General features: G+C 46.8%; 1 protein-coding gene across 2 annotated transcripts in view; it reads left to right on the top strand.

The window, feature by feature from the left end:
- Nucleotides 1–27,121, top strand: part of LOC143358116 (disintegrin and metalloproteinase domain-containing protein 10) — a 67,040-nt gene that overhangs the window by 27,247 nt on the left and 12,672 nt on the right. For both annotated transcript variants that reach the window (XM_076795019.1, XM_076795020.1), the window contains exon 4: nt 3,535–3,653. In XM_076795019.1, coding sequence (XP_076651134.1) covers nt 3,535–3,653 — 119 coding nt within the window. The remainder of the gene's footprint in view (nt 1–3,534; nt 3,654–27,121) is intronic.

The following is a 27,121-nucleotide window of genomic DNA, read 5'->3' as shown; positions in this document are numbered from 1 at the left end:
TTTTAGTTACCAAAAAATGATCTTACGAAGACGATAAAAGCTTCGAGTGTTTCGAATCGCGACAAGGGTAACCAGACGTCTAAAAGTGTATCCAACAGCGGCCGAGATTAGATCGTCGGGCTCTAAATAATAAACAGCAATAAATTCGATCGCGATCCCGCGAAATGAATTAAAAGCCGGTGCGCCGGCTATCAGATCAATTAAAAAACAAACGGAAGGATAATTAATTACCCCGTGGAAGATAAGCGTGTTGGCGGCTAGGACAGAGGTTGCGCAACGCGCTATTAATTCTAAACGCGAGCTATCGTTCCATCAAGATCCTCAAGATTCCGGGCGAGTATTCCACGGTCGGTGGATTTCGCGGACCTCGGTGTCCGTCGGTGTCCGTCAGGGTCCGTTCCGGTGATTCAGCGATTCTTTCGAAGCTGAACTGTAATCTGTGAAGGTTTTCTCGACGGTGTGTGGCGATTAGGCGGTCTCGACTCCGTTCCCGCGAAAGTGGTACCGCGGTGACTAGACGGTTTGCGATCGAAGGACGAAACCAAGCAAACGACACGGTGGTAGTACGGTGTCGAGTCTTTCTCTCTCTCTCTCTCTCTCTCTCTTTTTCACTCTCATGCACACACAATCGGAATCAGCTCGGATCGGCTCCGCTCGGCTCAGCTCGGCAGACGAGGCATATTAAATTTAGAGACGTGAAAGGATTCGAGCGGCCGCAGAGTGACATTGAAACGCGGATCGGCCGCGATTGCGTACGTGCCGATGCCGTATAATCCCGGATCCCCGGATAAATGGATTACGTTTAATTAAATTCGCGATAGCCCGAGACACGGATTAGCCGGACCGCCAGCGAAATATTACGATTTCCCGGCCGCGATCCCGCGCGAACCCTCTTCCAACGCGCTGGTTCGCATGAGCGACGATGAACTATTTATGTGGGAGAAATTGTAGAATGAGAAACGCTAATCCCCCCGCCCCCTCCCCCACTCTGGTGCTCCAGCTAATTTTTCCACACAACAACGATGAGATTACGACGTTGAGAAACGTTGCTGCTTGCATTTTTAAATGTGTTTCAAGGTCCAGCTTGTTGAGTACGAATGCCGAGATTTAATCTTTTTTTTTTTTAAGATATTAACGCACAATTTAATTCTTCACGTGGGAGATTTGCGCGTTTTGTTGGTTGTTTAAATATTTGAAGCTTCCAGTATCCCTTGAATGCCCGAATGTTGTGAGCTTTAATTTGTTTGCCGTGCATTTGTTTGAACGAAGATTTTTGCAATAAAAATGACAAATGTACGATTCGATTGAAAACGGGACGGTATGCTGTCCGAGGAAAATAAAACAAATGAAATGTGTTCATATTCGGGAAAATCCGCTTGTCAAAACGACCGCTGGCTAACAATATGGCGACTGTGTCGGTGATGAATAAAGGAGGATTATATTATTTTATAATGATATCACGAAGCCCGTAGAGTCGGTAGTTGCATAAAATATTGGCGTTCTATTTTCGTGCGAGTCTCATTTAACCGTGTTCACAGCTAAGTGGAAAAGGTGAGCCAGAAGCAGACGCGTCAGTTGGGTTCTGTTTGACAGACGATGGACGTTCGCATTCCATTTTCTAGGAAACGGAGACTCGTTACCTATTAGTTACCTTTTTCTACTAACTATGGCGACTCTATGCACTTCCTCTTGGATTAATGAAATCTCAAATTGTCTCGATTAAAAATCAGATTATTTGGGGCTATAGATTTCCTTTGGAGTCTTTCCGGACTTTCAAATTGTCTCTCTTTCCTGTGACGAATTAAAAGTGATTTTTCGATAAATAATATTCCTTCGTTCCGAATATTCCTTTTCTTTTCGTTGAAATTATTTTCCTAATTTTACTCGTCCGAATAACAATGGCAATAATAATTTTCGTACACTGTGCTCTCATAATTGAAATATTCCGAAACAAACAGAATAATATCTACGTTGTTCGCAAACTAACGGGATCTCTCGTTAACGAGAAACGAGCGTAACGAAATTTACATTATCAAACGATGTGAACGACCTTTATACTTTTCAACGAAATCGTCATTTTTGCGAACGGTAAGTAACAACGTGACTCGCAGACAGAGGTATACAGAACTCTGGGAAGGCAACACGAATAATTTTAACAAAATACACCTTCTAAAATTTGAAATTCGAGTGTCCAAGATAACTGGTGTTACACCTGAAACGGGGGAGATTCTGCATACAAAAATAAGTCGAGATAGGTGTGCATAAAATGGCGGTAGAAATAGCGTCTAATATACAATTATTTTGGACGGATGCTGCCGTCCCAGCGTCGAGAGAACTGTCTTTCTGAAGGATGCGCGACGCACCTGCGAAAACGGATGAATTTTTGCCTGGAGAGAAAAAAAAAGTTTGCAGAGACCCGTCGACTGTTTGCCGTTGACCCGTCGACGTTCACTCTGGTCTCTGGCCCGTCGATTCGCAAGGTTGCCTGACGTCGGCGTTTCGAAGGCTTCCCGACGACCGTGATTCATCCTCTTGAACGATCTCTCTTTCTCTCTCTCCTCTCTCGCGGCGGGGACCGATAACAGAGAGGATCACGTCCGCGCATAAAACGTTGATTCCATTCCGGATCGGAGAGAGGAGGATCAGAGAAAGAGGGAGGAGAAACGACGTTTGCATAAACGTCGGAATTTTCTGCGAAAGAGCGGACAGGAAAATGAAACTCGTTCGCGATAGCGGCGCACGCTAATCGTCCCGCGAGTACTTTTCTCATAGTTCCTTTCCTCTCCCTCCTTCTCTCTCTCTCACACACCCTTTTGGTATCTCTCTCTCTCTCTCTCTCTCTCTCTCTCTCTCTCTCTCTCTCTCTCTTCTCTTTTCAGCTTTCTAAATCTCCCCCATGTTCCCGTTCCGTCTTGATATCGGATTATCGGGGGCTTCCGTGTTCGGAGCCGAGATTGTTATTACGCGGACGGAAATCGATAATTAATCGGAGCTGCACAGAGAGCCACTTTGTACCCGGGCTGTATCTTTTGTCCAACGGAATGCTAAAGCGCAAAGCCCTGCCGCCGCCTTTGTGAGCCCTATTTGTTTCGCCCCGACGCGAATTACAATCAAACCGACGTCGATTTTTCCGAAAACGGTCTTTAGGCGCTCGGTGTTTGCTCCCCGATGCAACTGATTGTGACTGACGTTCCCCTTTTTATTTTCGAAGTCTATGGAGAAAATGGTATGCAGCTCCGAACGCTGTGCTACAAAAGCTACAGCCCTTTCTCCATCGTGGAAATTTAACCCTTCAACTGGGGATGATGAGTTAAATTGTCGCTCGAGTTTCCTCTCACCTTTCAGAAAATTCTTTACTGTGCATTCGCAGTTATATAAAACACATAGGGTGACATGAATTACTATTATATATTTTATATTATAAATGTTTCTGTCGTAAATACATACAAAACGTAGTCTCTGATTGTTGTTAGTGTTATGGCTGAAGAGAGTGGACATTCGCGATGCTAACGACGAGGTATTTTTCTGTTGCAGACAATGGACATTGCGTTTGATTCGAGACAAGGGCCTCTTCAGCACAGATGCGACGTTCGAGGGCACCAAGGGTCCCATCCCCTTCGACACTTCGCATTCCTATGCGGGCACTGTGATGGGTAAGCTTCCACCCCCGTAACAATTCTTCAAACCTCATGATCACCCCAAAATACCTCTCCCAAAAATTCTTTTAATTTCTGTCTTGAAATTGTGCAGAATTTTCTATTTCGCCTCGATTGTAATCGGACGAATTAGTATCGATACCTAGGGTTGCAAAATGACAACTGTTCCATTTTTTACCACCAGGAAAATGCCCCCAGGTGTAGTAAACTGATGAACGTAATTTCTGTTAACAAATTCGAGGGTCTCTACTGCAAAGCGTTAAAAAAAGAAATTAAAATCGCCAACAGGATTCATGTTGCAACACTGTTTTTAATACGTAACGGGCTTTCCAGGAGACCGAACATTAATCGAAAACACCAAATTTCGCACAAAGTACTGACGAATCGAATTGAAGAATGAAAAGAGCCCGTTTATTGTATTTTCGCGAAGCGCGCGGAGATTAACGCAGTCACCAAAATTTTTCGCCGAAATTATTTCCGCCGCGAATGGGCAATTTGTCGCAATTACCGAAAACAATTGTCCCGCCCCATCCGCGGGAGCATCTACGCGCGTCCAATCCCCAGTCCATCCTGTTCAATTTAATCTATCTCGCGGGTACGAAAAGAGCCGGCCGAGTCTCGATTTCCCGTTTAAAAAGCGCCGTGGCATCGGTCCGACGGAACCAAAAAAGAAAAAAGGGAAAATAGGGAAAATGATCCGTAGGTGTTATTCCTGCGGCGAGGGTCCCGCGTATCGAGTTCGCGGCCCGACTTTTTCCGAGCTGACACTGCGAAAACTTTCCTGCAAAAACATCCATAACTTTTATTGCATTCGTAACAAACAGGCTCGATAAACCGAATTTCAGAATATATGATACGATGTGCTCGTCCGCAATACCCGGTTACTGTGGGAGACGAAGAATCGGCGAATGTTGGAAGAAGATTGACCATGTTTGAGCTGCTGTAACTTGATGGGAAAAAATCGGAGAGGGCTGTGCTTGGGCTTGTTCGAAAGCGCGAACCTTGCGCTTTCGATCCTCTCAGATGGATTTTGAAAATATTGTTTTTACACAAAGTAGGAATATAAATTGTATATTACGATCTGTTTTTAATATTTTTGAGTTCGAGCGTGTCTGGGGAATTGGACAAATTTCTTTGGCCATTGAAACCAACGCGGAATGAAATATTGGACTCTCGCCTTTACAACGACACCTTAAAAATCGATGTACGATCTTCTCTCGCCATTTTATCGCGATTCAACTGAAAAATGTGCCGCAAGTATTACAGAAAGCGGAAGTTATCTTGTTTCCTTTATTCTCACAGAACGTTTTTTCATTCTCCGTTGATAAAAATGATCATTGGGAATGTACTACGTACTTTAACGTACCATTTGAGCAGTATTGGACTACGTCTTTCCGGATTTTTCCGCGCGTTTGTCGCGGTGGTACAATAAACGCAAAGCCGCGTTACGCCGCGCTGGTAAAGCGCGTATTCAGCCGGTCCCTCAAAGGACCCGGGGCTTCAAACGACCCGCCTGTCGGGTTTTCCGACGACCGATCAAACCGGCGTGAATTTTCGGACGGTGCGCACGCAATTTCGATCTCGACAGAGCGAGAACGAGAACGAGAACGAGAGCGAGGGAACAAGCGCGGGCGACCGTCAACGGCAAATGGAATCCGAGATGAGCGGCGAACAGGCGGGTTCCTTGGGCTGGAATCGCGTTGAGCCGCGAGTACTCGGGTCCTCGAGGCGGGTCGAGGCGGGTCGTGACGGGTAATCCTCGCCGGTGGCCGCCGTTCGAGCCGGGGAATCTCATTTCGATCGGCGTCCGCTCGCACGCCCGGTCGTTTGGAAGCCAGCCAGGCACCCTATGAAAAGGTGTACCTTTGCTGCAGGTCGGGACCCGCGATGTACACGCTCGATATACACGGTGGGACACCTGATACCGTACTATATGGCTCATAATTTAATGAAATTTTAATTACAATCACATCTTAATTGGGAGGCGGGGGATCGGTTAATGGTGAGGACAGATCGACCATGTTCGAGCCGCTGTAACTTTGGGAAAAATAATCAGAGAGCGATGTGCTTAGGCTTGTTTGAAAGCGTGAAGTCTACGCTTTCGATCCCCTGAGATGATTTTTGAAAATATTTTTTTCATGGAAAATAGCAGTATCGAATGTATGAGCGGTCTCTTTTCGAACATTATTTGATTCAAGTCTTTCTGGATGGTCTGACAAATTTCTTTGCGGATTGAAACCAATGCGAAACGAAAGATCAAAGTCTCCTCTTTAGAATGACACCTTAAAAATCGATGTACGATTTTTTCTTGCCATTTTATCGCCGTTCGAGTGCAAAGCGAGCCACTGTTGGTAGGTGACATATAGTCGAATTTGTAGGCTGTTGCACTTTCGAGCTTCGATTTATGTTTCTTCGTGAAAAAAAATCGTAGAACCATGAACTTAGGTTTATTGTAAAGCTTCAAGCCTCTACTTTAACCTCCGTGAGGTTTTGTTTGGAAATCTCTTCGCACTAGAACTCTGTAGTAGAAAAAGTACCGTACACCCCTTCTCGAGCTTCTTCAAATGCAAAATTCTCTACGGAGCTAAACAAATTTTTTCCTCGAGCGAAATTAACACGAATTTGTAGCTTAGAGTCTCCTCTTTACAGTGACACTTTAAAAATCGATGTCCGATTTTTTCTCGTCATTTTATCACAATTCAAGTGAAAATTGCGCCGCTGCTTATCGACAACCGGAAATCGAAGAGCACAATTGACTCGTTTATTTCGTTGATCACTTACACCAGGATAAAATGTATATTATTACACACTTCCCATCAGTAAATACCGGAAGTTTCGTATATTCTCGCGAATTTCCATGCGGATATTCTAAGCAGTACACCCAGTACACGCGTTCACGTTCACGTGTCACCCTCTCGTTTTTCCGGCGCGCCGGCATGATATTCACCCCCGGCCGGGGTGCTGCTGCGGGCTTCGAAATTGCGAATACCTTCGACGTCTGCGAATACCACCATTCTTCCTCCCCCGCGGCTACGTCCGCCGAAAACGTTATTGTTGTTATTGGACTGCGGATGTTTGCGTTTATAGCATCCCCTAATACCGGCGAGCACCGGCGTTATAACTCTGATCGTTTGTCTTGGCGGTAGATATCGCGCATCCCTTAGCATTAGTCATCGGAATAACTGCCTGGCGAACGAGATACGTACTACTCTGAGTCATCCACCCCCAGTTTACGATCTTGGCACGCTGAAGAAGCTCAAACTGAACAACAAACGAAATACCGAGCGGGGGAATCCGCTGAAATCACTTTTGCAAAGTTGCTTGTCCTGATCATTTTTAGGAAAACTCATAATTTCATATTATTATTTAACAGGGTGCTTAATTGCCTTAGAATCTGTGTGAATTTTATGCTCTTATATTTCATAAAAGTCAGTTGCTTGGTTTTGGTTTTCATTCTGTTTGGAAAATATTTCAATTAAATTCATGTTATTTTAATTCTGCCAACAAAAATTTCAGGAAAACGCAGAAAAATGAATTCCATATTTTCCTGTACTTTGTTGAAAGCGTTTAAATAAAATTAACGTGGCGAACGATGTATTTCAACTCTGCCAGCAAAAAATGTTTAGAACAAAATAGAATGGCAACTAACTAACCTAGTTTGTATTGTTTTAAAGGCACGGTGCCTTCATCGCGGCGAAGCAAATTCCATTTCGCCCGGTGTCTGACGTCAGGCAAGTAAATTCCAGTCGGCAGGTTAATTCAATGGAAGCCCAATAAATTGAATAAACATCCAGCGAGCTGTTCACAAGCTCGTCTCCGCGACAACGGATTCCCGTGGTCCAATTACCATTTAAAAATTCCGATACGACCGTGCTCGTCATCGCAGTCGCCGGAAGTCCTTTCAAACCGCGTTACTCCCGACAAAAGGAAGCCTTTGGGGCCTGGTTGGGCGATCGTTACACGAATCCCGTGAAAATTCACTAAAACTCCGTGGTACAGTTATTCGAAACGCGTTTACGCTGCTCGTCGCGACACGTTTGACTGTCGCGTTGATCCCCGCCGCAGCATCCTACAAATTTATTCCATTATCGTTCGCGTGGCAGAGACAAGGGGAATAGTGTTTTCGACTGATAACGAATAAAAATAATTGGAACCTGTCGAGCGGTGACAAAAGCAGGCAACGAACGACGAAAACCGGATACACAGCCGAGTAATGCGAGCGAACGACTGGGAATTTCGTTAGACGGAGCTCGCTGTTATGGCTGCCGTTCCGCGCGAAAAAATATGGCGACGCAAGGCTATCTGATAGCACGCGGAACGGAAGGAGTAAACGAATTCCTGTTTTGTACGGCGTATCGGGCGAAACCGGTGGACCGGAACGAATGGAGACGATTCTACGCGAAAAATTGAATCGAAAATGAAGAGCAACGTTTTCTCGCAGAGGGCGCCGTATCGGAGATAATCGACTTCGAACTGAGGGCCGACGCTGGCTGATCAGCGCTGGCTGTTTCTACTTACTGGAAACGCTCGGACATGTTCGGAGCCGGTTACCTCCGGAACGGAGCTCTGCATTGAAAAATTGCATTCTTTATTTTTCACGCAGTTTTCCATGGAGAGTCGCGTAGAATTTTTTTAAAATTTAAATATTGCTTTGACGCTTAATAATATTGTAAAAACAACCGCACAAGGAGTCTGCCAATTAGACGATTACCGCAGACGTTGTTGGCGAACGAATGTTGCCGAAAAGTTTTGCGTATATGCTTTGATGCTGAAGCTACGCGGCATAAAATTTCCGAGCGAAACTTGAAGGTATAAAACTGCAGAAAAAATTCGATTCCTGACGATCAAAGCGCTGATGAAAAGTTCCGTTTCGAGAACATCGCAAAACAGCATGTTCGAGTAAAAACCGTGAAAATACGATTTCCAGGAGAGCCGGCTCGAAGTATAAACGACTTTATGGAAATTTCTCGTGTACGAGCGGCTCTCGCAATAGAATTTCGAGCGTCGGACGGTTCGGAACCGTCGGAAACTTGATCGAGCCGTCGAGACGACGACGGACGGGGCCGACGTGTTCCTGCCAGAGAGAAACGTCATTATTGCCTTAATAACGAGCTCGCCGGGCACCTTCGTGGAATTTCAGGCCTTGCGGAACTTGTTGAATCCGCGTTCCTACGCTGCCGCTCGCGATTAACTCGTAACGCGTGGACCGAGATCCTTCGGGTGGTCCTAGGATTCTACAAATACTAGGATACCTCGGGAAAGATCCTCCGTGGTGCCGAGGTCCGAGACTTTCGGTTTCCGATAGAATAACGAGTCGGGGAATGTTTACGATACATTCGAAGATCGCTTGGATAGCGGTTCTTATCCCTTCGCAGTAACCTGACCGCGCAAGATCGATCCCTGCGCTTGCTATGCTTGCAAGATCCTTATCTTGTCTTGGGATAGTCAAGAAACTGTCCGGAAGTATTCTTTTCTGCTTGGAGAAGAATTTTCTCTAGCGATTTTAGCTGCTGTAACCTTGAGGGAAAAATCGGAGAGGGACGTGCTTGGGTTTGTTCGAAAGCGTGAAATTTGCGCTTTTGATCCCCTGAGGTGGTTTTTGGAGATATTTTTTTGCTGGAAAATGGGAGTATGAAACGTATTAATGGTCCCTTTTCGAATAGCTTAGAATTCAAGTCTTTCTGGATGGCCTGAAAAATTTCTTTGGCAACTGAAATCAACGTAGAACGAAAGATTAGAGTCTCCTCTTTACAACGACACCTTAAAAATCGATACCCGATTTTTTGTTGCCGTTTTATCGCCATTCGAGTGCAGTAAAGACTAATTTTTAGCAATTATATAGTCGAAGCGCCGTTATTACCCACTCTTCCCCTAAGTTCCAATAATTCACACGAGCGGAATCGTTAGCGGAATCAGTTATCTGAAGCAATTAGCGTCTTTCCTAGTCAAAAGAGGGTTTTCCGTTGGTGGGAAAGGGCTGGGGAATCGTTAGGCGTCGGAATCGACGAATTAAGGCGTCGTCGCGAAGACAAAGGACGAAAAATTTCGACAGGAGAGAGCACAATGGCCCCTCTAAAAAGGATGAGTTTCTTCGGCGGGAAACGGGAGGTTAAAACGTGGGAGGGTGTTGGTCGGGGTGGGTGGCGTCTCGCCGCCCTCGAATCCCGGCTTAATTAGCCAAAGTACCGTCGCGTTAAGTACACATTTTATCTCCGCCATTTCTGTCCCCCGGTAATTTGTAACCCTCGAGTGTGAAAAGCCCCGGGACCCGAGAAGCGGCGTCGGTTGGTTATGAATACGTCGTCGTGCCGGGATTGGCGAGTGGCCAGAAGAACCTGCCGCAACTACGTCCCCCGAAACTCGCCGCCCCTGCCTCGAAATTAATCGACTCGACGCCGGCGAAAAAGCGACAACGCCATCCCCAGATTGCCAAGAAAACTGTCTACAACCCTGTCGGGCCGACGACACCCCTGTACAACGCGATCCCATCTCGCCTTTGGCCGGAACACGCTCCGGGGGGTTGCAACCCCCGCGATCGCCATCGGAGGAAGACGCGGCGAAGCAGTTTGAAGCGAAGCGAGGACGTCTGTCGAAACGTTGAAGAGTCGGACTGATAACTGGAAACACGTTCGTTTAATCTTGAGCTTCGTTAGGGCGAAAATCATCCCCTAAGTTCCACGCCCCTGAAAATTACATGGTTTCTATATTTTTTACTTCCTCACGAACGGTTGGTAAAATTTGAGAAAAATACATGTTCGTCGTTGTAGGATGAAGCATGTATCTGTAAATTTTCAGCAAGAAATATTCCTTCGTTTGGAAAATGTGTACGCAAACAGGGGTGGTGTGTCCTGTAAACATCTACGAAGCATCACACATTTTTTACCAAGATAAATTGAAGGGAAAGTATAACAAGGATTTGTTCTACGGTAAATCAGACTCGAATTAATATTACGAATATAAGAATAAGGGTTGCAACCGCCCAGCAACTCTGATTTTCCGGCCACAATATTCAGAAGAAGATAACGCTTGCAACGGAAGCATTTAAAAGTTGCACACCCCCGATTGGAACTCCGATTAGTAACTCGGACACGACGAGGAGGGTAACCACCCCCATTTTAATGATTCGACCCAGTCGTTATCCTCTCCCGAGGATGATACCGTCGCGAACTAGGGGAAAGATACCACAAAGTTGCCTTGCAGTAGATAAGAGTCTGATTAATAACTGAGATACAAGACGAAGGGTAGCAACCCCTGCGATGGTAATGATTTTAGACTAGTCGGTACTATCCGGGGGGGAGGGGGGATGATACGAACTTTTTCTGAACGGTGTAAGTCAGATTAATAATTTAGATACGGAGGGGGTCGGGGCCGGTTAATCATTTTACTCTCGTTACCGAGTGGAGCGGGCTTGTTTTGCCATGAATAAGAGAGCTAATGATTCAACGTTGAACCGGTGGAGCCGGTGCAATCGCCGGCTGAATCTTGGACGGCCTCGTCAAGATTTGATGGCGGATAAGGTTAAAGTTGGCTGGGTAGAGCGACGGTGAAAGCGACGAAAGGATTAATAAAACGGGAGTGAACCGAATGACAATTACGCTATCGCCGACGCGGTATTAAAACTTGAACGCGCGACCGTTAAAAGGATAAACAGCGGATGGTCCTCCCGGAGCGCGTTTCCGCGGAGAGGATCGCCTCGGGAGGAATTTTCCGAGCGGATCCTGCCACGCTTGTCGGCCACCAGAGATCCGGGATTCCCTGTTACCGCGGCCCGTTGATCGGCCGTTTCCGGCCGGCGCAATTACACGCGGGTACACCGTCAATTAGCCAAGTTTAATCGGCAATCGGATTATCAGTGATACGCGTCATCCTGCGCCAGACTGCGCTTGCGTTCGCCGAATCTGCTCCGTTCACACCGAGTAGCGACGCTCGATCGAAAAGTCGGGGTTCATTCGGTACGAGAATCGCTCGAGAAACTCGCGAACTATCGTTTGACGAACACCGCGCCGCGCCGGTTTCAGCGTTTCTCCCGATTAGGCCAGTCCCAGATTATATCTGCATCGGCTGTAGGTCAGCTGTGATTATCATTCTGCGCGCGTGACTCGCACTGCCTTTATCGGCCCGGCATTATTTGTTTCTGGTTGTCCGGAACACTTGTTACATTGTCTCGTGATCGAATGACCAGGTTTGCTAATGAAACGTGTCGGTCAGAGACCGCTGACCAATGTTGGGAATTGCGAACCGGGATTTCTTTTCAGTGGAATATGTCTATTTGACATGAAGGACGTTGGACAAAATTGATCCTGAATTTGTTGAAGTCACCTAACAACGCTCCTCGCTGAAATCGCCATAAAACTGCAACGAAAAATCGTACGTCCACTTTTAACGCGTTATTGCAAAGAGGAAACTCTAATCTTTCGTTCCGCATTGATCTGAGTGGCCGAAAAAATTTTCCCAACGTTCCAGAGACGCTTGAATTCAAAGATCGTTTCCTATTAGAAAGATATTTTCAAAAATGGTGCTAACGTCTTTACAGTTTCCTCAGAAATGCATAAAATTTGCAGAATCAGGATGCCTTGTAATTCATGGCACACTTTTCTATTCTAGCGGTTTGCGATTCCGATATCGTGCGGCGTCTTGTTCGGTTCAGACACGATAATCTCGCGGTTCTGGAAAATTGAATTTCCACAGAAAGCGGGACAGCGATTCGAAGCGACGCGAACGGAAATTATTTATTCACTATCGCGATAACGAACGGCCAGCGTTAATGAAAGCTCGCCGGCCGAATTGGACGAAGACAACGGCACCCGAACGGCGTGTTCGCTGTCCGGGCAGTTTGCAAATTTGACTGGACAACGGTACCCGGCCCGATTGTTGATTAACCATCGGTTTACGCTGATCGCGGCGTTGTTTTAAATCACCCCCGCGTGTCCGGTCCCTATCATTGCCCGGTTTCGCCGCTTAATCACCGATGGGATTCCATCGGCTCGCGATCCATACACTGCTGGCCGGAAGTATGCGCACGGTTCCTTAATTTCCAATTTATACGGCTGCCGAATTGATCCCGGAATTTTGCTAAATTTTGTCCGTCACGTTTTTCTCTGCATTAACATTCATTATATATGAATACACTTCGGAAGTCGTTTAATCAAACATCTCATCGGTAGACTGCGGATTTTATCCATTTGTCACAAAAATGATGCAATTTTAAACATAGTGAGCAGATTAACTAAGGTACAACTTCTATTTGCATTCTGTTTGTTTTATTACTGACATATAAGCACACTTTGCCCTCAAAAACAAGATTGACTACAATATAATTATCCCTAGAAGAATATTACCTAACTCGTTTTTAAGGTTGCTGTCAATAGGCGTGGCCTAGCGGCTCTCGACTCTGAGGGAGGCCAGGCCAATGCCCCAGGGGGCAATGCTCGTCTCTGTGTCTGCTCTAGGTCCCATAAAGATGCTCTACACGCCCTAGAATTGATTGTGTTTAATGTTTGAATATTTTCTTGAATAATCCACTGCACTTTCGAAGGCGCCAAGCGTGCACAGAGATGTTCCAAGTTCGAAATCGACATCGCCGCGGAGAGGAGGATTTTATTTACGACGTCTAGACGCCTCGGTTGGAGGGGTAGAAATCGGTCCTGAAGGCGCGAGGGTGGGCAGATCGAGACCCGTCAGCGTACACGGCCGCGCGGAGGGGCGATAATCGATATTCTTTGATTAAATTCGACAGAAATCCGACGTGGCGCTTGATATCGCGCGATATTACGTCCCGGTTCCAGAGGCCGGCCTTTAATTAAACCGTCGGGGAACGTCGCCGGGACAACGTCGAGTCCGTGAGCCGGCTCCGGCAAAAAGAATAATCAACTCCTTTCTCCCCCAATTAACGGCACCGGAAATATTCTATTGCCACGGCTAAATACCTCCCCCCCCCCCGAGAATCCGGTTTAATTTCATTTCGTCGGAGCCTCGCGAAAATCGGGACCGGCTCAAAGAGAGATCAAAATCGTCGGGACGCATTAATTCGTCCATACTGGCCCTAGAGAGCTATGACGATGATCTCTTTCTCGCTGCTGGTTCGCCTGTCAGCCGCTTATATGTACCGTTGGTCGTTCGTCGTAGAGCTATCTACAGTGAACTCGAATTTACTGATCGGAAACGGTGAAATGATCGGGAGTGAATAGTGAGTACATGTAAAATGATAGTCGCAAGTACTTTGGTTTTGTGTACAGTATTGTGGAATTCTTCGTTTGTTGCGAAAACTTGAACCGGGTACATGCTATTATCGTTACAGGTGTTTGTATAATATTGTACATCCAAAATATTGAACTCGTAGTACTCAAGTCCGATGGATTCAACGCAGTCGACTACCATCAACACTCTCCATCGTCCATTCAAAACCATAAATTGGTCCAGACTACCAAATCACTGATTAACTCCGAACAAAAACATTTTTAGACTTCATTTTGAATGCCAGTTTTTTTCCGGGTCGAGTCCCCTGTGAGAAGACGGATCCTTTAACTCTTCTCCCTCCTTTGATCCCAAAAGAAAGAGCGAAGAGGACATGGATGAAAAGGGGTTGGAGGGAATTTAAAAGGGATGGTAGAGGGAGAGAGGTCCTCCCGACAGCCGCTTTCACGGAGAAAAGCTCTGGCGCTCGTTAGTGGAAAAATCCAATTTATCCGGGGGGAACAGTTAGCGGGGCCGGGCCGATTCGGGCCAGCTTGGAATCGCGAGTTTCGGGACAATAGGTGACAAGCGACAAACACACTGCCGGTAGGGAGAAAGAGTGCATACGCGCGCCCAGCGAACTTGTTTTCATTGATTAACAATCGAATTACGTCCAATCGCGGCCGCATTCATTTGAACCGACTCGGCGCGCGGCATGGCCACATGGTTTTCACGCCCACCAACGTTTCCCGAGCCCTTCCGGTAGGGTCTGTCTGGCTGTCTGTGCGTCTGCCGGGCTGCTCTTCGAGCCCGTACCCTCCGACTATCGATCGGTCGCCTCTTTTTAATTAGTCATAATCCCGTCGGCGGTAATTAATTCCGTCGGACAAAGTGTATCGACAGAACCCGATTTCGATGGTGTTAGAACTTTGCTTCTTTTTAAACTATTCCGTCGCGTGAAAGAGACAAGGTAGGTCGCCCTGATGACCACTGCGTTGGCCCCGGTAATAATTACGGCCCACCAAGCCACGCCTACTTGAACCATTTTTCGCAGAAAATTAGAAAACGAATAATTCCTTGACGCGTGAATTTTAAGAGCAATCCAGAGTATCAAATTGAAAAATTAAACTCATTGTAGCCGCCAGACCCGGAATAAGTCGAATTTGAACGCGTCTACTCGCGAAACGCGGAAGGGAGTGCGATTAGAAATTGCCCGAGCTTATTCTCCGCAAAAAAAAAACCGAACAGAAAACTTAGAGTACCCTTTCCCATCGGAGGCTGACTGATCGAGAGAATCGAATTCGAAGAGCGGCATCTCGATGAATGTTTAAGCTCGATTTTCTGAAAAACCAAGCCTCGGATGGTAAAACCTGATTCCACGACCTTTGGATTATTCCAAAGAATAATCTGATGGCCGATTTTGCTATGCTTCCCGTGTACAGAGAGACAGGTTCTTCGAGCCCGGGAGATCCGGCGAGGCGGCTTCGCGAGAGCAGAGCACCAAGTAATAATTCAAACGATCGAAGCGACGTCGTTAAAATAATCCGTCGACCCGAACCGCAGCAGCCCTGCGTCTCGGCATTAAGCTGTGTACACATTAGAGCACGAGTCTCGCGACCGGCTACGCCGCAGACCTCCATACACATTTAATACAAATCCTCGGCGGGGTTGCCAGTCTCTTTCTCGAAGATACCGTGATACTTTTCTCTATAAACAGACGGCGGATCTCGGTGCATTTACGGCTAGAATAATATAAGAGCTCTCCGAGAATTTCCCCGTGTTTTCTAACCTTTTGCGAACCCTCCAGCCATCGCGAGCCGCATAAGTGGCTGCATTAACAGTAATAATTAGCCCGAGGATCTTTGCGCTGCGGTACACCCTTTTATGGGGCCCGTTTATGCAGGCCAAAATGTGCTGAACGTTTTACTCTCCAGGAAATATTATCGTAGAAAAGTATAATCCAAATATTAATATTAATCTGTAGCTGAGGAACTGAAAACAAAATTTTTGGCCTCCAAAAAATTCTCTACATACTGGTAATTAATCTATTGAAATTGCTGGAGGATTATTGCATCGGCAGAACTATAATTTTCAGGTAATCAATTCTCTTCGTTTGACGAACCAGAGGTAGAAAAATTGAACTTCCTCGGGGAGATTAATTGTAGGAGAATTCCCGTTTGGAAACGCGGTGAAAAGCTAATTTTTCAGAGCGTTGGGAAAGAGTCGGCGTGCATCCTGCTCTGCCAGACGAAATGCAAATTCTAATTCCGTCGGAAAAATGGAGTTGCGACGCGTAAACATCCCCGGTTGATTCATAAAAGCGCCGCAGTGTCTACGCCGCCGGGCGAAAGTTTGCGATCGCTCTCCGAATCGATGGAGATAGAGATGTGCTTGTTCAGTCAACAAGTCGAGCCAACTACAAACAAGTCCGCTCGTTTACGATAGGTAAGAGCTCGAGAGTTTCGGCGGTTGTTTCTAAAAATATTAGACTCGGAAGTAAATTAGTTGCCGAAACAGTTCGGACATGTCTGGATATTCTCTCAACTGGGAAACAAAAATACGCAGGACATCTCTTTGCTATGCGTCGCTCCGATATACAACGAAAACAATATTAAACAAGTGCTTGAAAGTAGCTTGAGCCTTCACAAATCAGACAAAGAGCGTAACGCCTCGAGAGGGCCAGTCGAACATTTTTTAAACACATTTCCGAGGCGAGGAAAAATTCGAAAAAATTCCACGTTCACCCGGAGACCTTCCAGAACAGCGTAGAAAAATATGATTTCGTCAGCTAAAAGGATCCAGCCTCGGCACGACGATTTATCCGCTAAGTCTTCAGAAAAATCGAATTTGCTTCGGCCAGAGGTATTACCTCTGGAAAACTGTTGATCCCCGCTAGAGCCTTCAGAAATGGCATTAGAGAGATCTTGTTTGCGGCGGTAAGGGTATTATGCGTGGAAAACCAGCCTGGTAAACAAATGATTATGTCGGATAAGTCGCTTAGTCCGCGGCTCAGTCTCTGGAGGGTTGAGCCAGCACGGTTGCGCAACCGCGCAAACATTGCGTGTCAGAGTCGCGGGGAAAAATAGGGTTACGCAACGGGCAGCCTGTGGACGGGGCTTAATGCGGTCCGGTGTCCGAATTAACCGAAGTTAACCTGGGTTCCTCCGCGAAATGGAATATTGAATAGGGTAGAGGAGCGTTCGTGTTTGTCCGCGCGAGCGTGGACCGTTCCTCCGCGGATTCTTCTGCCCGGTTTCTCTTTCCGAGCGGAACGAACCGGTCCTGGAGCGGAATATCGCGTATAAAGCGGAATATCGAATATAAAAACTTTTCTGGAAGGATGTCCGACCCCGACCAGTTATCCTTGAAGCTCTGCTTTCCCTGTCGGCGCATCCTGCCGAGCCTGAACTATTCTACCCGCCCGATTATGCACCGTCGCGTCGCGCAATATCGCCTGTTTCTCTCTTGTACTTTCGGCGTCGGACTCGACTGATTGTGAGCTCGTGAATCTGTGGGAAAGTTCGCGCTCCTTTGCGCAAACTTCGCCTTAATCGGTTAAGCGCGTTCGACGTGTATACACGTCAATCCGAAACTCCATTGCGGCGCCGTTAACGTTAATGAATTGTTAATTTCTTCTCGAATAAAAACGTAATTTTTTCTCATTTTGTTTGACTGTTTTCGTAAAGTATATAATAGCGATGTTTGGCCTGCGTTCGACGTATATATTCCTCATTGCTTGATTTTAATTCCGCGCCGTGAGGGATTTTTCCAATTAAACTCCACAGTGAATTGGTTAAGCCGCGCCCTCGCTGGCGCAACTACCATCAGCTCGATATGAAACGGAAATCTCCGATCCTTTTTCGCGGGAAAAAGGTTTTTGAACTGTCTCTGTTCGTTCTTGGAATGGTGAGCGTCTAGGAGAGTTGGTTGGGTCTGCGGGGACCCATACTACCTTCGCCTACGCAATTATTTCGCACAAGATCCCTGATATCATCGATATTAATTTTTAAATGTCCCGTAGGCTCGCTTGGATTAATTTGAGTCTGTTTTCGAAACCCTTTTTCTTAACTCCCGAATTGCCGATGATTTTGAAGACTATACCAGCTCCGTGGAGACTCTCCTCCGCCTATGCATTACTTCGAAGTTCCGAGGCGCAAGATATTTCATTATGCAATTATTATGCTCTAAGCTGTTCTCCGCTTTAAATACCTCGTCTACATTTTGCAAGCCTTCTGTTTCGCAACCTTTGGAGTATTGACTGTTCCAAAGAGCGTGCCGGGCCTGTAGAGACCTATTATACCTACGCCTATGCAATTATCTCTGCAAACTGTGTACTATGAATATCGTTCAGTTTTTAATGTGCAGCAACGCTCTAATTACTTCGTTCCCTAAAGCCTTCCGCTCCTTGATTCTGTAATTGTCGATGGTTCTGAAGACTGTAATCCGTGGGGATCCACAGTACTTCCGCCAATGCATTATTTCGAAGTCTCCAATCTCTAGATCATTAATTATTCAATCTCCAATACCTTATTTATGGCCGGCGAGTTGTTTATCAGTTTAAATATCTTGCCCGCGTTCTGAAAGCCTCTCTCTTCTTAGTCCTCGCAATACTGAACATCCTGAAGACTATACTCGATCTCTGCAGCTCGTTACGCCTATGCGTCACTTGCTCCTACCCTTTTCTTTCATATCGAAAATTAATAGTGTGCCAAGTATCAATAGTATCCAAATTATTTCTCTTTGAATCGTCAAAGAATAGTCAATAAGTATCGAACTAAATGGACTGGGTCACAAAAGACCCAGTACCAAACAGAAATGCATTTCACGTCTGAAGTCTCGGTCTCGACTCGTTCTCGGTTCCCTCTGGAATTGAATCCGAGCTTAATATTTCTTAATTACGCTTCCCGCGGGTGAGTCAGCCGGTTCATCTAGCCATCGCGTTTCTTTTTCCGAGGCGTCGCCACGTATACTAATCGTATTACCGAAACGTGATTTAACCGGGGTGCTACGCTCGGAAATAATTTCGCGTCCCCGCTTGTTTTTCTTTGTTGCCAGTTTTAGGCGGACTCCAGGGAGGAGAGGACATAACCACTCTCTGTCTCTCTCCCTCTGTTTCTCTACCGCTTTAATCTAATTCCCAACACAACTCTGATAACACTCTTCACTCTTCCCGCTTCGCACTCTCATCTTCCACGCTATTTTTGCGGTTCACGCGTCTCGGATTTACCCGCGCGTAAACAACGCGTTTAAATTCCGCGCTCGCGAGCTCTGTCCAACAGTTACACTTTTACTCCGGTGCCCCTGGGGGCCAAGGACTGCTGCCGAGGATTCTTGGTACTCTACTCTCTCATTTTCCCAGAAAATTAGTCTCGTAGGTTTGGGAGCAAGTATCGAGTAAGTAGAAGTTGCCTGCATTCATCGGACAGACCAAACCGTACCGAGCAAAACCGAATCACAATAAGTAGAAGTGGCAATAAGTGGTCAGACACGCAGAGTCAATTAAAATTCAGTGCTGCATTGCTAGCTGGTATTCAAAATAATGTTGCTAGTATTCAAAAGAAACGTTGAAGAGTATACAAGAATTTTTTTAAATGTTTTCACAGATAAAACATCCTAGAAAAATAATTTTATAGATTCGAATGAACCAGTAAACAATTCGCAACGATTCTCTGTGTAACGATTATTTATTAATTATTACAGCAGAGCCGTCACAGAATGAGTTTATTCAACCGTCGAAGCGAACGACCGACCATAACCAATCGATAAACCATAACGAAAAGTGAACGAAGAGCGAACAAAACGCCGCAGAGCGTAATAACAAATTGAATGAGACAGCTTTTAGCATTAATATCCATCAATAAAGAGGGAAGCTGACTTTTATTCATCCAACGTCGATAAAAATACGGTTGCAAACCAGAGTATTAATCCTGGTCGATTCGATAATTGAATGCGAAGCAACGTAAAAACAGCTGTCGACAGTAAATCTGAGGAAATCCGAGCGATTACAACAATGCGAGAGTGTCGAGACGAGAGGCGATAAAAATTGAGAAGACAGTGAAATCAAGTTGGAGGGGCTGGCAAGTTGACCGGGTCTCTTCGAGGACGATCAGAGTGACAGAGCTGCGAGAAAAGACACAACGATTCCGATCCGATCCGATCCGATCCAATCGCGTGAAAACTTTTCTTTTATCGGCCAATGACGAAAGGAGGGTGCCAGGCGAAGGGTTCCCTTGGGGGAGGCACGGGGGGTGGGGCTGGCAAGGAAATAAAAAGAGTCTCCTCATCGGCACGACTTACGTTCGCCGCGGACCGTGAGAGCTCTCGGTTAATTCGATCCAATTTCGTGAGGTGACTCCGAGCATCGACGGCGATTCCCCTCGGGCGAGCTTCCGCTCAATCGACGCGGGGTCTTCGACTAAGCTCGTCGATACGGGATTCTTCGGAATTACAGTAGGCTCCGGCTCGAAAGCCACCTATCAGCTCGGTCGAAATAGCTCTCTCCCCTTCGGCTAGACCTGCCATTATGGCAACGATTTTTAGAAAGATAATTAGAAACCGGAGAAATGATGGGTGTTTCACAGACGAAAACGGAGTATTTACCGCAGAAACGTACAATGTCGATGCTTCCTGGAGAAAATGGGGGAGAATTGCTCTTTCGTGGAGAAAAAGGACACAACATTGCTCATTGGTGAAGAAAGAACATCAAGAAGTAACTCCCTGAACTCTCTAGAATTCCAATTTCCAATCCCCCTGCTCTCTGTGTATAATAAATTACTCCAAGTAGGCATGGTTTTGTTGCTCTCTACAGACCAAAAACTGTGCTCCATGGAGCAATCTATAGCCCCATTCATCCTAGACTCTGTATCACCTAGAAATCTAGATCACGCCTAGATTCGAATCCCCCTACATCCCGCGTAAATGCGTTGGTCCTAAGTAGGAGCGGTTCAGTTGCTCTCTTCATAGCCAAGGAAGTGCCTCGCAGAGCAATTTATGCTTCCATGCAGCCCCCAGAACTATAGCAATGAATTACCATATTGTTCCTAAACTCTGTACCCCCAGAAGTCTAACTTAGAACATTCTTGCTCTCCGCGCACATAGATTGCTCTAAAAGTAGGCGTGGTTTCGTTGCTCCCACCATCGAAATTCCGTCCCCATTAAACAATCTATACCTCCCGTTCATCCTGACCTTCGCATCCCGAAGACATCTCGCTCTCGGTCCCCCTTATTTCACTTCCTGCATAGATTGCTCTAAAAGTAGGCGTGGTTCCATTGCTCCCACCATCAAAATTCTGTTTCCATTAAACAATCTATACCTCCCGTTCATCCTGAGCTTCGCATCCTGAAGACATCTCGCTCTCGGCCCCCCTTATTTCACTTCCTGCATAGATTGCTCTAAAAGTAGGCGTGGTTCCATTGCTCCCACCATCAAAATTCCGTCCCCATTAAACAATCTACATCTCCCGTTTATCCTGAGCTTCGCATCCCGAAGACATCTCGCTCTCGGCCCCCCTTATTTCACTTCATGCATAGATTGCTCTAAAAGTAAGCGTGGTTCCATTGCTCCCGCAATCGAAGTCCCATGCCCATTAACCAATCCATGACCCCGGTCCATCCAGAGTGCTTCATATCCCAGAGAAATCTCGGCTCCATGCCCCTTTGTTTCACTTTCTGCGTAGATTGCTCCGCGTAGGCGTGGCTTCGTTGCTCCGGGTGTACAGTACCCGGTGCCCCACGGAGCAATCACCGTCAGACCGGAGCATTAGTCTTCCGAGGACTCGACTTTCGGCGTATATCGAATCGGTAAAGAGGGAGAGGGAGAGTGTGTGCACCGATTGCGACCGGCCAAGTTTATTGCTCGTCTCCGGGTGGGATAGAAAACAGTGGAACAGTATAACGTCGGTGTAATAAACTACGGGTGGAGACGGGACAGTTTGCGCGGTCCTGAATCGACGTTGTCGACGGTGCTGGCAGGGACTTCTCTTTTCCGTCTTCTTCGTCCCTCTCTCTCTCTCTCTCTCTCTCTCTCTCTCTCTCTCTCTCTCTCTCTCTCTCTCTCTCTCTCTCTCTTTGCCATCGGGTTTTTGCCGGGGCTCGGTAAACAACGGAGCCACGTCGTCGGGTTCGTTCGCAGTCTGCACGCATATCGGCGTCTCCCGATATATGTATATACATCTATACATTTTATATACATATATATATGTAAACATACACACATATATGTGTATGCTGCGCTCGCACACACCAGGCTGAATTTAATAACGGTCCCCCCGGTGTTCTTTGTAATCTCAATATCCGGCGCCGATCCTTTTTGACCCCCGCCTCGATTGACCGTCGTCCGGCGTCCAGCCTGTTATTTTTCGCGGAAACGGTTCGCGGAGCCGGGCTATCGACCGTGTGTAAACCGACGACCGTTCTCAATCGGGTACCGGTCCACACGACCCGCCGCCGTGCTCGCAAGGACCCGAGCGATATCGTTTCATAAACCATCCCCGTGGGCTCGCGCGCGCGTTCTCTCTCTCTCTCTCTCTCTTTCTTTCTCCCTTACACGCGGTCGTTTTTCAAATGGATTTCACGACGAAAGAGAGACAGACCTCTCTCTCTTTTACCGTATTTTCAAGCACAAAAGGTACAAGAGGAGAAAGTCGTGGAAACAGTCGATACGGACTCTCGTGTCCCGCGTGTGTGTCCTTTTCCAATCGGAGGAATTAAAACCGTCGAGCGTAATGAGCACGCACGCTCCTCTTCCTCTCTCCTGTTCTCCATCTCTCTCTCTCTCTCTCTCTCTCTCTCTCTCTCTCTCTCTCTCTCTCTCTCTCTCTCCCTTCTCTGTTCGCGTTCTCTTCCTGTTCTTTCTCCCGCAGTTTCCCATCACGGCGAAATCGTCGGCGTTCGAGGGGAAATTTTCGATTCTCGCTTAAATGGTAATTTCATTCGAGCGTGGTTCCGCAGCGGAGAGAAGCGAGGAGAGGAATCAGAGAGAGAGAGAGAGAGAGAGAGAGAGAGAGAGAGAGATGCTGGACGACGGGATCGTTTGAGCTCCGGAGAACCCTTTGTTCAATCGTTTCCTTTGTTCGGGGGTATCGATTAGCATGAGGGGTGAATTTACCCGTCCACGATTCCCGCCGAGGGATTTAAAACACTTAATTGCAGGGAAAAGCCGGCCGATAATTCGCCCCCGGTCCGTCCGCGCTTCGACGAGTTTACCCGTCGTCCACCTTGTTTAGCCCTCTTCCTCTTCTTCGTCTTCTTCTGCTTACTCTTTTTCTTCTTCTTTCTCTCCCGCTGCCGTCCGCTAGCCGTTCGCCGTTCGACTCTCGAATCCGTCGCGCGAAAAGGGTAAACGAACGACGAGACACGTGCCCGTACACCGTTCGATTAATTATGAAGAACGTCGCGGTAATTGCTCGCCCGGCGAGAGGGAGGGAAAGAGACACGAGCAATTACGGTGAGTTACGCCGGGCGCACCGACCAGAGCCACGTTTCGACTTCCGGTTCACCTCCGATCGTCCCGTTTAGCCGCGATTTACCCCATCAATTCCTGCGCGAGGAAAACCGTTCGATTCGAGCATCACCGCTCTGCAATCTTCGCTGTTTCGTTCGTTATCCTGCCGATAAGTTATTACCGCAAATATTAAAGCAAATCATTCCTCCACCTCTTTTTTCCGCTATTTACCGGCTGCATAAAACCCCCAGTGGGCGGGACACTCCGTTGCTGTTATTGTCCGTAGGCGTGGTTTCGTTGCTATCTGCATGCATCACTTTTAACGGGCGTGGTTTCGCTGCTCTGCATGTAAAGTGCCCCAAATGGACGCAGTCTCTTGTTGCTTACTGTACCTGAAACGTCTCGAATGGTCGCGATTTCGTTGCTATGTAAAGTGCCCTGAATGGGCGTGGTTTCATTACTCATACTGTCCAGCGTGCATCGAGTGGGCGTGGTTTCGTTGTTCAGTGTGTAGAGCAGCCCAAGAAAACATGGTGTCAATGTTCTTCGAGTATAGACTGCCCTAAGCAGATGTACCGCTTCATTTTTGTTTGCGTTGAGAGCCCTGAGGCACCGTTCATTGCCCTCTATGCAGAACGCATCAAATGGGCGTGGTTTCGTTGCCCTTGCTATACAGGTTACTCTAAGCAATCGTGCTGTCTTTCAAAGCAGTCTAGACGACGAGTTCTCTTCGAATGTTGGCACAATCCTGGCAGGAAACTTTCCATTCTGCTCCCACTGTCTAGAGAATTCTCCGTAGGCGTGGTTTCGTTGCACTTTCCGTATGGAGCATTCCAAGGAGGCGATCTATAAGTAGCTGAACTTCTTTGAAACTTGTTATAATCCTGTTAGAAAAACTTTCTCTCCTGCTTCCAGTGACAAACACGCACTGAGTGGGCGTGGCCCCGTTGCTCACTGTCTACAATGCTCTGAGCAGGCTTTATTGTTCTCTCTGTGTACAAAGTATACTCAGAAGGCGTGTCTGCTTCTAGAGTGATCTACGAGCAGCCGAACTTCTTCGAAATTTGTTACAATCCTGTCAGAAGAATTTCTATCCTGATTCCTGTTGTCTAGAGCGTCCTGAGTATGCCTGACCTCGTTACTCTCACTACCCTGCGTGACTGTGGTTTAATTTCTTTTGCACATTATGCCCCGGGAAAGTCGTGGTTTCGTCTCCCTTTGCACAAAACATCCTACATGGGCGGTGGTACGTTGTTGTGTACACAGATCTCTTTGAGTAGGCGTGGTTTCCTTGCTCCGAACATCTAGAATTGCTCAGTGGGCGTGTCCACGGTTGCTCCCGACGATTCTATGCATGTTAAGACGACTAAAATTACAGAATTCTCATATGTTCAATGACTATTTTCGCAAATTGATACCGAAGCAATGATTTCACACGCTTCCCCGACCCAGTGGGCGTGGCTACGTTGCTCCCGACGATTCCCCACGAACTTTGTGATAACTAAAATGACAACATTTGAATACTTTCGAATCCTATTTTCGCAAATTGATACCGAAGCAATGATTTCACACGCTTCCCCGACCCAGTGGGCGTGGCTACATTGCTCCCGACGATTCCCCACGAACTTTGTGATAACTAAAATGACAACATTTGAATACTTTCGAATCCTATTTTCGCAAATTGATATCGAAGCAATTAAAGGGTCCGAATTTCCGTCTCGTCCCGCGATTTCTCGCTGTTCATCGACCCAGTTCTCGAGAAGGGGGAGGGAAAAGGATATGCGGGAATGGGCGCGTCCCGGAAATTATGAAATCGTCGAAACGGTGTAATTCCCGGCGAAGACGACGGCCACGTCGGAAATGGATGTAGCTCTCGTCTCCCCTTCTTTCTTGGCTATCTGCTCGTCTCCCCTGGCTCCTCTCCGCTCTCGATTCCGCTCCGCTCTGCTCGCAATTCCCGGCGCTGTCTCTTCTCACCCCGAGACAATTTTCGATTCCGAGAGTTTGCCACGGAAATCTATCGCCGGGACCGGAAGCGAAGCCGTCGACGACGAACGCCGCGGAGAACACGGAACGAAGTTAGCCCGGAGTTCCCTGAATCTAAATAGGGAACGATTCGCTCGATTTCCACGCGAGACCCGGACGAAACCCGACGCCGATTACCTGTACAAATCTGTCCAGAACCCGATGTATCCTCCACATTAACCTGTTAACCCTCGCACGTGCCTCAGAGCGAAGATTCACGCATTTACTTTTTCTGAGATTTACACGATCGATCCCCCGTCGTTGCAAATTGTTCTGGATCCGCTAAACTTTCTGCGGTCCGAATAGAGAACTACGAATATCCGCGCAAAGGGAAACCTGTTAATGAACGTTTGCGGCACTCGCAGAAAATGAAAATTCGCAGTTTGACTACGAAAAGCGACATTCCAAATGTGAAACAATTTCGAGCAACAGAGAGGTGGACGAATGAAAATGTATACGATTGTAATAGCGCCGGGAACACAAAAGTATGAACGGATCAAAGGGAAACTTGCTAAAGCGACATAATTAAATAAAAGTAAAGTTTCATCGCACTGCGCGGGGGTGCTGCAGTGCCACCGTAACATTCGTGCCGGCGTAAACTGCATCGTAATTGCATTTCTCGCGGAAAAACCTTCGTGTAAAATTGTTAAACTCGATAATTGTTTGACTTGATTTCAGGTTGAATTAAGATTATCGAACTTGGTTCTGACTCGAATAAAAATTATTCTGCTTGGATTTTGGGTTCGTTAAAAACTGTTTTGCTCGATTTTAACCGAGATAAGAATTATTGTAGGTGATTTTAGGTTGGATAAAAATTATTGTAGGTGATTTTAGGTTGGATAAAAATTATTGTAGGTGATTTTAGGTTGGATAAAAATTATTGTAGGTGATTTTAAGTTGGATAAAAATTATTGTAGGTGATTTTAGGTTGGATAGAAATTGTTGGACTTGGTTTTCGCTTGAATAAAAATGAATGTGCTTGATTCTAGCTTGGGCAAGAATGATGGCACTGGACTCGGGATTAAAATTATTAGACCGAGCGAAACAGGGTTTAATTTCTTTCGCGGGGAGGATTCCAGGTAATTAACGGATGAAATTCCTGGGGAACGGTGTTAACAAGTCGCCGCGGAGAAGATTACGCGTCCGCTGGACCGCAACGTCGACGATTCCGCGGAACAAAAGACGCTAACTCTGCGCGGCGTTACATATCTTCGCGGCGCCGGCGTTCGTTAGCCAGGGTAGAAAAAGCCTTTGAGCTTGCCGGGAGCTTATTCACGATCGGCGAAAGCCGCCATTGTGGCCTACCGGAGGAGGATCCCTCCGGAGTGTACATACCCGGCTCATTTCCGGCATCGATTTTCGCGGGAAAAGAGCCTCTCTTCCGCGCCCAAGCCACGGAATTTACATTATTCTTCTGCCGAGGAATCGCATTCAGGAAAAAACGCTCGACGTAGGAACGCGAGTCGGCGCTCCGGGCTGCCGAATAAATTACGGTCTCGGAAGCGACGGAGACGGTTTATTAGGACGCGGACCTGCCGCCATTTTTAACGCTCTTACTACCATACCGAGTCCCACGAAAATCCCGTAGAATCGACACGATTTATTCCACGAAACTCGAAACTGAAATGCTCAGATTCGCCATGAACTCTTCTGAATTTTCTCTGCCCTCAGCAAGCGTTTCAAAATTTGGAAAAAATTGTGGGAGGTACAACTAAGATCTAGCTAATATTTGCTTTTTGGTTCGTTTGGATATGTCGAGTGGTTGCGGAGAAAAATGCTGCTGAAGTTAGGAGGCGTTTCAACTTCAAACTTCAGATTTATCTCA

The sequence above is a fragment of the Halictus rubicundus genome, chromosome 10, assembly GCF_050948215.1.
Source record: "Halictus rubicundus isolate RS-2024b chromosome 10, iyHalRubi1_principal, whole genome shotgun sequence".
NCBI classification, from domain to species: domain Eukaryota; kingdom Metazoa; phylum Arthropoda; class Insecta; order Hymenoptera; family Halictidae; genus Halictus; species Halictus rubicundus.
The sequence above is the reverse complement of the archived record's forward strand: the minus strand, read 5'-3'. Positions and strand labels throughout refer to the sequence as shown.